Consider the following 12,909-nt stretch of genomic DNA (forward strand, 5'->3'; position numbering starts at 1 on the left):
CTCTATAAAAATCAGCGGAAACTAAAATCAAGTTTTATTGCTAAAGAAGCCTTATATATCCAATGAAATTTTTCCTTTTTAAAAGTGTGTGGTTCAAATTTTTTGAACTTTTTATATTTTTGTCAAAGGATCAAAGTTAATATTTTTCAAAATGTTATGAAAATTAAACAAGTCAAATTAATTTTCCAGCACTTACTTCATGCATTTAAACATTTTTCCATCTGTATGAGATCTGACATGCCATCGTAGAGCTGTCTTGGACTTGTATGGTTTACCACACTCATTACACGTGTAAGGTTTTTCATCAGTGTGACGTAACATGTGTGCCTGTAGGTTGTTCTTACTACGACAGGAATGGGGACAGAGTGGACACTTGTAAGGTTTAATACCCTCATGGATCCAGATGTGTTTCTGTAACTCAGAGTTCGCTCGGAAGAAAACTTTTTCACAGTATGGACATTTATAGGATCTTCTTCCTGAAATTAAAAAAATATATTTGGATGTAATTTTTTGTGCTTAAAATCATGAAAAAAATGCTCACAAAAACTACCTTAAAACTTAATAAAAAAATATTTGACTTGAAAGATATCACTATAATTTTAATTATTTTCAACTTGTCAAAATAACAGCAATTAGATGTTTAAAACAGTTCTATTATAATTTACATGGTAAAAAAATAGGTGCTTTAGACATTGGATGAAAACCCAACACAAAAATTTTTCCCCAAGTCAAGTGTATTTTGACATTTTAACTTATTTAAATGATACCATTCAAACTTTAGATTGTATCATAAAATATAAACATCACTAGGTTGAACATAGGTTTTTCTCAATCTCATATCATGAAAGTAACCTTTCTTTTTATGCCTCACCTAGAGGCATTGTTTTTTCTGTCTGTGTGTCTGTTCGTTCATCTGCTTGTCCGTCTGTGCTGCTTCAGGTTGCAGTTGTTGGTCAAGGTAGTTTTTGAAGAAATTTTGAAGTCAAATCAACTTGAACTTTTTACACATGTTCCCTATGGCATGATCTTTCCAATTTTAATGCAAAATGAGAGTTTTTACCCCAATTTCACGGTCCACTGAACATAGAAAATGATAATATGAGAACATGGAGAAGGACTTTCGTGTACTATGGACACATTCTTGTTTTCCCTAATATGTATTGTACTTACCTAATTTTCCCTGAACCTTGTGCATCTTGACCTTGTTGAGACTGGTAATTTTACAATTATCTTCCTCAGTCATGTCAGGATGTTTTTCTGCTACATGTAACTTAAATTTTCTCATGCTAAAAAAAGATGATCATTTTCACATAAAACCAAAATTTTCTAAAGGAATTAATGACTACCTCTTTGGAAACATTTCAAATACTCACAAAGATATTTCTTTGATCTTTTATTTATATGTTTGCATAATTATTTGGTCTTAAAGATTGCATTTCTATAAATATTAACAATGCAATTTCCCATAGGAACTCCTTTTACGACTAAAACTGTACCACTTTTACTATGAAGTTTTGAAAAAAATCTTATCCTAGAATTAAAAGTTCATATGCACCACAATTTTTTTCAAAGGTCAAAATATAGGGCTGTGCAGCATATTTTCAACATTTATATGCCCTGAACTTCTCAGAGTTTAGACTAACACTAATTTCTTAACTACCCCTACCTCGAATGAAAGGTTATCACAGATTTCAATGTAAACAATATGCACATGTTTATTTACTGATAAAATTCTCAAGTTATGTCTCTGTGAGATGGAACACAGAGAGCATAACTGGGAACCAGTATGTAAACAAAATGAATTTTCTATGAATATGAAGATCTCCCCAAAAGAGGCGTGTTTTGAGAAACAGCTGTATTTACAAAGTGCAACCTAAAAGATGATTTTCAACTATTTAATGTATTGTTCTTGCCTAACACTACATTTCAAAAGATTTACATTCATGTTCATATACCATGACCTGATTAGTTAATAAATTTTATTTGTTTATTTGGGGAAAAAATTCTGTATTTGAAAGAGGTCTGATGAACTATTTCTTTTAAAGAGCTTTTATGCATGGTGTATCAAATTTTGCAGATTTTTTATTAAACCAAACAATGAATACCAAATGATATCCATATTTTCAAATGAGTTAATGTGTGCATAAAAGGATACAATATGCTCAATAACCAAAGAACAAAATTAACAACCCCTCTGCAAACTATGAACATTACAATAAAATAACCACCATCTCAAAAATACTTCTTAGAAGCAAAAGGGGAAATAAACCATCTCGTTGAACAATTTTAAAACTGATGAACTGTGGGTTCATTTAATTTTCGTGAATACCAAAATTCTTGGATTTTGGAACACTTGTATTTTCCTGGATATCTGATTTTGTGGTTTGCCAAAGTGTGCATACAACATTTACAATTAGTTTCACAATGTTATTTCGTTGTTCACCTGTACCCACGGAATCAACGAAAATGGGTATCCAACAAATAATAATGATTCCACAGTAACTTACTTGTCGAGTTTCTGTTGACAGAGAGGACATTCTAAGCCCATAGCCTCCCCTAGACCTTTATGTTGTATGCTATGGTTCCAGAGCTGTGACCTACTAACCGCCACATATTCACAGTCTTTACAGGGATAAACAATAGCTCTGTGTTCTTGTTCCTTGTGGCTGTTTAATTCTTCCTTTGTAGCTGCCTTAAATCCACAGGTTATACAAGCAAATGGTTTCTCTCCTAAAAGAAAGTTTCATGTATGATGTTGGTGTGTATGTGTGCCATTTTGAAATTATATAATTAATTTACCGTAGAAAATTTTGTTAAACTTTAACACAAAAATCAGCATTAATGTGAAGTAAATACTACACAATTCTTTGTTTGATCCAAGTTTATATAAAGAGGAGTCAAATGCACTTAATATTGTAAATGATTCACGTCTTTCTTTCTACAGCTTACCATCACAAAAACTTACTACATATACAGTGGGCATATATAGTAGACCAGGGTTGCATTCAATATCGCAGTGTCTACATAGGGCTAAGTTAATTTATGACTATTGAAAGTGTAGCTAGCCTAGCTGCTACATAGATATTGATAACAGCTAGGCTAGCTACTCGTTCAGAAGACAATATCTAAGTAGCACTATGTAGCTGCTACATAGATATTGATAGCAGCTAGGCTAGCTACTCGTTCAGAAGACAATAATCTATGTAGCACTATGTAGCTGCTACATAGATATTGATAGCAGCTAGGCTAGCTTCTTGTTCAGAAGACAATAATCTACGTAGCACTTTGTAGCTGCTACAATATTGAACGAAACCTTGGTGCAAAACATTTAACTTTTTTTTCAATACAGAAATTAAATAAATGTATGTAAGTTTTGTCTAAAATGTAGTTTTCCATGTAAGACAAAAGGAAAGGTGTGGCAATCATTATAGAAAGTTTTAACAAACCTGTATGTGTTCTCATGTGGTTATCAAAATCATTTTTATTATAGAACAGCTTTCCACAGAATTCACATTCTTCATGTCCAAATGTCTCTCTCATTTTGTGAAAGATCTGCATGTTCATTGAACTGTATCCTAAACGATCTATTAGTTTCTCGAGCTTTTCTGTTTTACTCAGGTTTTTATTGACCTCATCTTCGTCTTCACATTCAAATTCATCAGGGTCAATACTGATATTATCAACCTCGCCATCGTCATTGTTCCCCTGGTCAGTATCTATGTTATCAACCTCAGCATCCATACTGTTACCTTGGTCAGGGTCAATAGTATTGATTTTGTCACCTTCTGTTTTATCGCCTTCACCAGAAACATCTAGGACAAGATCTAAATTTAACTCTTTACTAGGATTACTGGTACTTCCATCTAGATCTTTATCAGAACTGATATCCAGTCCAAGGTGATTGCTTTCTATCAATCCTTCAGACAGAACATTGGTTTCAGGTGCAGTACATGTCTTAGTTGTTATATCATTATTTATCGCAATATTATCATCCTTTACTGAAACAATAAATAAAGAAACATATCATAATTTCAAACTGCAGTGATTTTTTAAAATCTTCAGATAACATGGATAACAAAACTATAGATATTTGTTATAACATTTTTTTTTACCAAGACATCTCATTATACATGTTATACAATATTTATATAGATTTAAAGGTAGCCATTGAAAGTAACTTTACAATTGACATTATCATGATTATATTTATTCTTCATACCCGCATGTACCCGCCTTGAAAAACAAATAAGCACTGTTAAAGTCAATGTTCTGTTTGAATTGTGACTGTTAAAGTTGAGTTCTCGAGTCCATATAACACTCCCCACCCCCTTTGAAATTCCTGGCTACGGGCCTGGTCTCTGATGATGGATGGATAATGTGAAGTGGCAAATTTAATGCAAATTATAGGACAAGAACAGGTCAATGTGATATGATACATTGTATATGATATACTAGACTGATAGGCTGTAGCAATTTTTTTATCATGCAAGTTCACATGCTTCACACATTATTCTGACACTATGCTGACTAGTCTTTAAACAAAAAGATAAGCTAAATTCTTAATTAGTTTTTATTCATGTTGTGCATATTGTATGATTTTGTGTAACATATTCCTAATTCAGTCCCATTTTACATGTACTACATAGCAACATATTGTGTGTAATTCAGAAAATTAATGCAAATCTTTAAAAATTGATTGAAATGAAACACATAAGTTAATCTTATCTCTGAAATATGCAGGATAAGAATAAAACACATCTTTTTTTTTTATTGTTAATGACATACAGAATGCATTAGTTTTTGAAATTTAGGTAAATTATAAATAAAGAACTCTTACCTGTACCATTAGGTGTAAATTCATTTTCAATAGATCCAACAGATGAGTCATACTTAACAACTTGATTATTGGTCTCTATCTGCACTTTAGTCAGAGGTTCTTGTAAACTAGAAGTCTTGTCTAGCACTATTTTCATACCCTCGTCAGTTGTTTCAGTTTGTAACTTGGTATCTGTAACAGTAACCTCCCCTGAAGCATTAACCTGTAAATTTGCTATAACTTCTGCAGCTTGTTCTTCTTCCAACCTTTTACTGGATTCTGGAGATAGATATTCTGTATTTTTTGCCACCTCTACTATTGACAACTCTGGTGGAAGATTTACAAATTCCTTTTCGTCAGGTCCATACGAGTCATCAGGTTCCGGCAAATACATGCTGTTTTCAATACTCTTTTCGAACAACTCCTCCCACTTCAGACCCTCAACTTCCTCTTTTACATGAACACTGGACAAGTGGTCACTAAGTCGGACAGAACTAAGAAATACTTCACTGCATTCACTACATTTGTACAGAATTCTATGTTTCAGGAAATGTTTCTCAAGATAAATTCTACGACTAGCAGTGTAATCACAAAGAAGGCAACTTTGTATGTTTGGCAGATCTTTTATGTCGTGTATAAATAAATGTCTATCTCTGTCGATCTTTTTCTTAAATTTCCGATTACAAACATGGCACTGGTGAATAATGGTCGTTCCAGTGTTTTTCCTGCCTGATAAGAAACTATCTAAATAAGCCTTCCCTCTTGCTGTACCTATATGGTACTTTCGGACATGGTTGATTAGAGATTTGACAGTGTTGTAATCTCTCTTACATATATCACACTTAGCTTTCTGGCCGGAATGTGTTGCTTCATGCTCTAATAAATGAGTCTTGTTGACGGACTTGAAATCACAATTTCTACATTTATAAAACTGTCCTGTGTGTTTTCTCATGTGAGTGTAGAGATTACCTACAATAAAGAATCAAGATATATATATGCCTAGTTATTCTTATATCAATAAAAAAATATATCTTATCACAGGATAAAACTAGTAAAGTATACTATAATTTCAATAAATATGTGTCCATAGAACACTATGGCCCCTCATACATTTATGTACTACCAGATTTCCATGTTCATGAAACTAATGGTCAAACCCTAGTTTGGCATATATTTTAAAAGTTTACATCATATTAATGCATGCATTCTGTGTATAAAGTTTTTGTGTTTACAATTTCATGAGCAACAAATTTTTACCTATTAGTATTAAACATTTATCCCTTAATGAACAGTTGGAACCCACTAGTAACATTATGGCTCCCTACTATTGTATACGAAGCATAAAAATTCGAATACATTTTTTCTGTGTAGAAATTAAACAGAAACCAATACCAGCATAGTAATATTTGTGCAAATACATGTAACCTTTTCATAATGGGGTTAAAGATGTCCTTAAATTTTGTAAAAAAGCGTCTTACTACATTTAAGCAATATAAACAAAAAAATTTGAATGCAATTTTTTTTTATGATACACATTTAATTACCTTTAGAATTTGTAGAATAATTACACTTGGTACATACAAATGGTTTGAGTTCAGTATGAATGAGACAGTGTAATCTCATGTGAGATAATGTCTTGAAGATCTTATTACACACAGTACATGTATACAATGACAACATTGTAGAATTGATCCGCGATAGAATCGGTACTTTCTCGTTTAGTTCTTGTTCTATCCTGGTCTCTACAAATAGATGGTCGACACAGCTTAGATCCACATTTAGATTGGCTTCAAACTGTCGTTTATCATCGTCATTTTTAAAGACAGGTATGTCTTCAATAACAGAAGTTGGTTTGTCTGCATATACATTTTCTACATCTGGATCTGTTTTAACTTGAACTACATTTGTAGTTCTGTTCAATTTTCGCTTTTTTCTTGGTTTTTGCCGGTCAACCATAACGTCAAAATCTTCGTCTTCTGTACTGTCACTACTGATATCTATAGACATTTCTGTAGCTTTTACATCCTCGTCTCTATCATCATCATTGTCTGATTCATCAGGTCCTGAAGAAAAAAAAAATTACTTCTTAAATAGAATGAAATTCAAAACAGTGTGGCTGTGGCCATTGATTGACACATTAAATTCATCCATTGACTGGGACAATTTAGGTGAACATTTGTATGTAACGACCACTGCTCACTATGTACTTTTTAAAGACACTTAAACTATGGGGTCACCAAAGGTTCTCAACACCCTAATAAAGTAATTCGAAAAATTAATCAGAAATAACACGATGTTTTGATTTATATCAATTATATAAATTAAAACATAAAGGTTATTCCTGATTAATTTTTTCAAATTATTTTATAATTAAAAGCGTTAAGAAACCTTAGCTGACCCCACAGTTTAAATGTCTATCATAGGTACGTCGTGAACAGTGGTCGTTACAGACAAACGTTCATGTAGAGCTTGTCGCACTTACGGCGAGCGGTCTGGGGGCCGCTTAAGGCCCCCAGAAGCTCTGGGATAAATGGTGCCAAATCCTGCATTCTAGACCTCTCCTGGCAGATGATTTCAAGTTTCTATACACCCTTTTTTAAACAAAAACTTTAACTTTTACAAAAAAAAAAATTTCAGATGTTAAAAATTTACGTTTTCTATTTCCCTCTTCATATTTTTTTTGTTGCTCAACCCTGTTGACGTTGGATTCTTTAAGTTTTTTTTAAAGGGGGGACATAATTTACTAAAAAGTTTTCCATTTGTTTCTTTCTACTTTCATTTTTAAATCAACTCGAAAGTCGTTTGCAAAACGCGTTCTGATTGGATCATTGTATCGACTTCCTTTCACGATTAGTAGCGGAAATCCCCGAGCAGGTGCGACTGAACATTCTAAAACGACGGCGCTCATTGGCTTACGCATAGGAATTGACCAATAGAATTATTCGGGACAAACTACGATGTTTACGATTTTCCTGGCATGCGCATATGAAATAAATAAAGATGGCGAAAATAGTAATACAATAATACACAGTTGTACATCGTACAAAATTACGTCTGACATAGTTATACAAATATTTTATTGGCACAAATTCATTAACAATAAATGGTTAAGACCTATTGCATATATTATTATATTAATTGACATGATAGAATGAAATACAAACACAAAATTTCAACTTGCCCGGCGGACAACTATGTGATGAGATTCACTTGCCCGCTGCAGATTTTACTTGCCTCGGGCAAGCGGGATAGCGCTTATTTCGAACCCTGGGCTTTGGTATCTAAGAAACTTTCAGTTTGAGTAACATGTATTTGTAAATGTAATAATTTCACTTGAAAACAAATATTTTAATACTAACCTTTTCATCGTACTAATCTTATTTTAAAAACAACAAGGAAATACACTATAGACTTATTATTATTCATTGAATAGCAATTTTCATGCATATTGACTTTATTGTGGTCAGAGGGGAACCACAAATTTAAATGTTCAACAATTTATAAATTTGTTTTAAGGAAAGTATGCAGACTTTTGCAAAACCATGAAATCAGATATCCATGAAACTTAGTACCAATGAAAATAAATGAAGCCGTGTTTATACTGCTGGTCCAACATGATCAAACCAAAATGAAAGTTAAAAGTACAACTGACCTGAATCACCAATAGCTTGTTTCTTTGTAATGTCTACATAATCAGATGATCCCATGCATTTGTGTGTGTTAAAAAATCTCTCTTTAGTGAACTTTCTCTTACAACGTCTACAAGTTAATCTACCATCAGCACCTGAAATATACCGATAATCTATGTGAACATTCTACTCTAAACAGTTTTGGCTTCAATTGGCTGTGAACATAAGCATTTGTTGTAGAAACTTAAATGTGTAAATCAAATTCACAGTAGTTCTGGTTTTGTTTTCTGGAAATTTACTGATTAAGGAGGCTCGCGGGTACAAAAAATTCAGCAACAAATTAAATGTTTTTTCATTTCAAATTTTATTTATTACACTATTAGTTATTATATATAATTACTTTATAATATGGTACAAAAATGACCCAGACAAATCAATTTGGTTTGGCCACAAATGACTTTTAAAATGTTTATATCATTGAAAAAGCTCCAAATTATCTTCCTTTGGTGAAAAAAATGTCATTTTTCTACGTTTAAATTGAAATATCTTTTTTAACTCATCGGTGACCTATATTTTTTGTTATTGTTTTCAAACAAGCTGCACATAAAGTAAATAATTGTAAAATTTGAAGCGATTTCTGTAATTTTGTTCTTTTTTTATTTCGATTTTACCAATATTTCTCCTATAAGTTTAACAGAAAACCAGGTGTTCCGCAAGACACAGCTATATACGACCCCAGTGGTCGAACCCTGAACAGTTGGGACAAATTTGGTCACAATATTCAAGCTTGATACTGTCTGAATTTGGATTGTGATCAATTTTTGACATAATATAGGTTTTTGTCACAAAATAATGTGGTCAAAGAACTAACAAATCTTTTGCTAAATACTGTGCAATTGAAGATTTCTTCTTGAAACTTGTCAGAATTTGAAATTCAAAAAATTTTGAAAAAAAAGGAATCCCTTAAAAAAATGGTAAACAAAAAATCCCCCCCCAAAATTTTTGAAACCCCCCTTGGATCAATAACCCTTAAACTCAATCCCATGCTTTACTTTGTAGTATTGAACCTTGTAGTACAATTTTAGTGAGATCCATACACTTAAACACAACTTCTTGTCATTATTGTTTGGAAACTAGAAACATGCTTCTTTTTGGCCTCTAATTCCTACATTTTTGGGGCAATTAACCCAAAACTTAATCCCAGCCTCCCCTTTGTTATATGGTACCTTGTGGTACAATTTCAGAGAGATCCATACAACTACACACAAGTTATTGTCTAGAAACTAGAAAAATGCTTGTTTGGCCCCATAACCCCTAAAATGAATCCAAACCTTCTACTTGTGGTTTTAAACATTGCTGTTTAATGCTGTATAATTTCAGAGCAATTGAAATACTTGGCAACAAGTTATTATTCTGAAACTAGAAAAATGATTGTTTTAGGCCCCTTTTTGGCTCCTAATTCCTAAATGAATGGGACCATCATCCCCAAAATCGATTCCAACTTTCCTTTTGTGGTATTGAACCTTCTGAAAAAATTTCATAAAGATCTATTCACTTAAACTAAATGTATTATCCGGAAACCAATGTGTCTTCGGACGACGACAACGACATCATACCATTATACGATCCCAAAAAAATTTTTCAGATTGTGAGCTTAAATGAACGGTGACCCCTTATTTCTATTTTATAATTCTATTACGTATAAGATAAAGTTTAATCATAGAAAAAAATAGCAAAATCCTATATAATAAAAAAAAGTTGATTTTGACCCGCTAGCCCCCTTAACTATGAGTGACTAATTTCGATTGGTCAGTCAAACAGAATAGTCAAAACAGAAAAAACTGCATGTTTTTTTGTTGTTTTTGTTAACTCATGTTAACTACTGTTATGTATTTGCATCCATCTTTTAAATTTTTAAAATTTTTTTTTATACGCCCTTTAAAATTTTAACTGGAGTATTATAGTATACAAATGTCTGGCGTTTGTCTTTCTATTGTAAACATGTCGCACTGTAACTCAAGAACAACTTAAAATAGTTGTTTCTTGTGATGGTCAAACTATCTGTATACTTTTTGGTGAAAATAAGTTTAAATCTTTTTGAGTGACAGGACTTTGTTACTGAAACAGGGGTGTGTTTTTTTCACTTGTCGTGCCATATCTCAATAAAATGCTTCACTGAGCACAGTCTGTTACGACCGAAGAGGTTGAACCCTAAACAGTTGGGCAAATTTGGACACAATATTCAAGCTTGATACTGTCTGAATTTAGATTGTGATCAAATTTTTGACATAATATAGGTTTCTGACACAAAACAAATGTCAAGATCTTACAAATTTATTGTGCAATACTGTGCAATTAAAGATTTCTTCTTGCAACTTCAGAAATTTAAAAAAAATTGTTTATGGCCCTTTTATGGCCCCTAATTCCTGCATGAATGGGACAATAACCCCCAAACTCAATCCCAGCCTTCCTTATGTGATATGGAATTTTGTTGTACAATGTCAGAGAGATCCATACACTTACACACAATATATTGTCCAGAAACTACAAAAAAGCTTAAAATTTATTTTAGAGTAATTGAGTTTTTTGAAGAAAAAAAAATGTTTTTTTTTCATATGTCGCACCTTATCTCAGAACCATTCATGATTATTGCTTTAAACTTCACACACAAGACGAAGGGCGTATCATGCACTCATGGCACGCAGTTTATTATAATTTTTATGATGATAATACATTGGTGTTTAGTGTGTCCAGAGGCAAGATTAACTTGCATATCAGTAAGAGAACATGTCAATGTGATAGGAATAAGAATTCTTCTTCTCACTAGTGTACATGTAACAAACACCCTCATACAGAATTTTAAAATGCTTGTTCACAAGATTTGTCCATCTACACAAACTCTGAGCAGACCAGTTTTTGATCAGCAAATTACATACAAAGTTGAAGTCTGATTTGACCTAGCCTAGATTTGAAGTCTTTGGTTGGACCTAACCAGGTTTATAAATTTGAAGAATTCTTACATCTATGACAATGTAAAGATTTAATACATCTGTATTATCCAATTTATGCTTAAATCAATTTTTAGCTGATATAAACCATTTATATTAGTAATACAAGCGAACCTCTTTCTGGAGAAGTTGATTTTTCTTTTTCTACAGGTAGGTCTGTTGTAGGTTTTGATGTCTCTGATTTCTTTGGTCTTCCTCGCTTCTTTCCTTTGTAAAAAAAATTATTCATTGATTGATTGATAAATAACAACACATATAGTCCACCTTGCATGTCTTTGTAATACATAGTTTATCTATAAACAAGAATGTGTCCAAAGTACACGGATGCCCCACTCGCACTATCATTTTCCATGTTCAATGGACCATGAAATTGGATAAAAAATATAATTAGGCATTAAAATTAGAAAGATAATATCATAGGGAACATGTGTACTAAGTTTCAAGTTGATTGGACTTCAACTTCATCAATCAAAGCCTTAAAGGCTGTAAAAGCAATTGCTGTCATGTTAATGTTTGGGGACTTTTATTTTTCATCCACATATATATAATAATTAAACCTGACATGAGTGTTGTCTAGTTAGAAGTAAGAAGGTTTTAACTTTATATAAATAAAAGACTTTAGCAGAAAGTCATTTTTAATATGTTTTATATTTCACAAGGAGACAAAACTTTTACCAGGCTAAAGTTGGGGTCAAATATACATCACTGGTGGTAAGCGGATGGTCGTAACTAAAAGTTACGACCATCTGAATATGGGAGACAACTCTAGGGATAAGTTTTTCTTCTCCGATTTTCGTGCAGTAAAAGGTTCATTTGAGTCAAACCGCTTGTGTCATATACCCATATCGTGAATGCGTTGTTTTTGAAACCAAATTTGACGCATAAAATCATTCCAATTTTCGTAAAATAGTCATTCAAAAATTCGAGCATGATGGTCGTAACTTTAACTTGTGATGGTCATAATGTCAACTATAGTATTTTGGATGATGGTCGTAACCGACAAAAGATGGTCGTAACTTTGAAAGATGACCGTAACTCCAGTATTTAGACGAACTTTTATCAAATTATTTTAAAAGTACTGTGCACATGCATAACCATGTTAATAAACTCAGTTGTTATATAAAGTTTACTACAAAAAATATTATTTCAGTTGTTACTCTGATAATGGTATGCAGAAATTAAGTTAAAGAATTATCAAACATACATTTTTGATATGTTCCAAACGACCATCATTTAGGAGAAACATTGAAAACTAATCAACTCGCATTAAGCCAAATAGTATGTTAGGGTTGAGTATTAATATATTTTTTACTGTACGTTAAGGCATAAACTTGTTGAATATTTGCTTTCAGATTTTTTAAAATTTTTTACGACTTTTTATTACCTGCAATCATGTCGGCAGATGAAATTATTGAACGTACAATTTTGAACAATCTTCTTTAATTTTTAATCAGCT

At 32.3% G+C, this 12,909-nt stretch overlaps 1 protein-coding gene across 2 annotated transcripts in view; it reads right to left on the reverse strand.

Annotated features, from left to right (window-relative positions):
* The window catches only part of LOC143079469 (uncharacterized), a 29,958-nt gene that overhangs the window by 5,804 nt on the left and 11,245 nt on the right, over positions 1 to 12,909 (reverse strand). For both annotated transcript variants that reach the window (XM_076254817.1, XM_076254818.1), the window contains exons 4-11: positions 11,568 to 11,660; positions 8,469 to 8,600; positions 6,361 to 6,879; positions 4,838 to 5,785; positions 3,447 to 3,998; positions 2,508 to 2,730; positions 1,171 to 1,286; positions 197 to 476 (exon numbers count right to left, since the gene is read on the reverse strand). In XM_076254817.1, coding sequence (XP_076110932.1) covers positions 197 to 476; positions 1,171 to 1,286; positions 2,508 to 2,730; positions 3,447 to 3,998; positions 4,838 to 5,785; positions 6,361 to 6,879; positions 8,469 to 8,600; positions 11,568 to 11,660 — 2,863 coding nt within the window. The remainder of the gene's footprint in view (positions 1 to 196; positions 477 to 1,170; positions 1,287 to 2,507; positions 2,731 to 3,446; positions 3,999 to 4,837; positions 5,786 to 6,360; positions 6,880 to 8,468; positions 8,601 to 11,567; positions 11,661 to 12,909) is intronic.

Source organism: Mytilus galloprovincialis, chromosome 6 (genome assembly GCF_965363235.1).
Source record: "Mytilus galloprovincialis chromosome 6, xbMytGall1.hap1.1, whole genome shotgun sequence".
Lineage (NCBI taxonomy): Eukaryota > Metazoa > Mollusca > Bivalvia > Mytilida > Mytilidae > Mytilus > Mytilus galloprovincialis.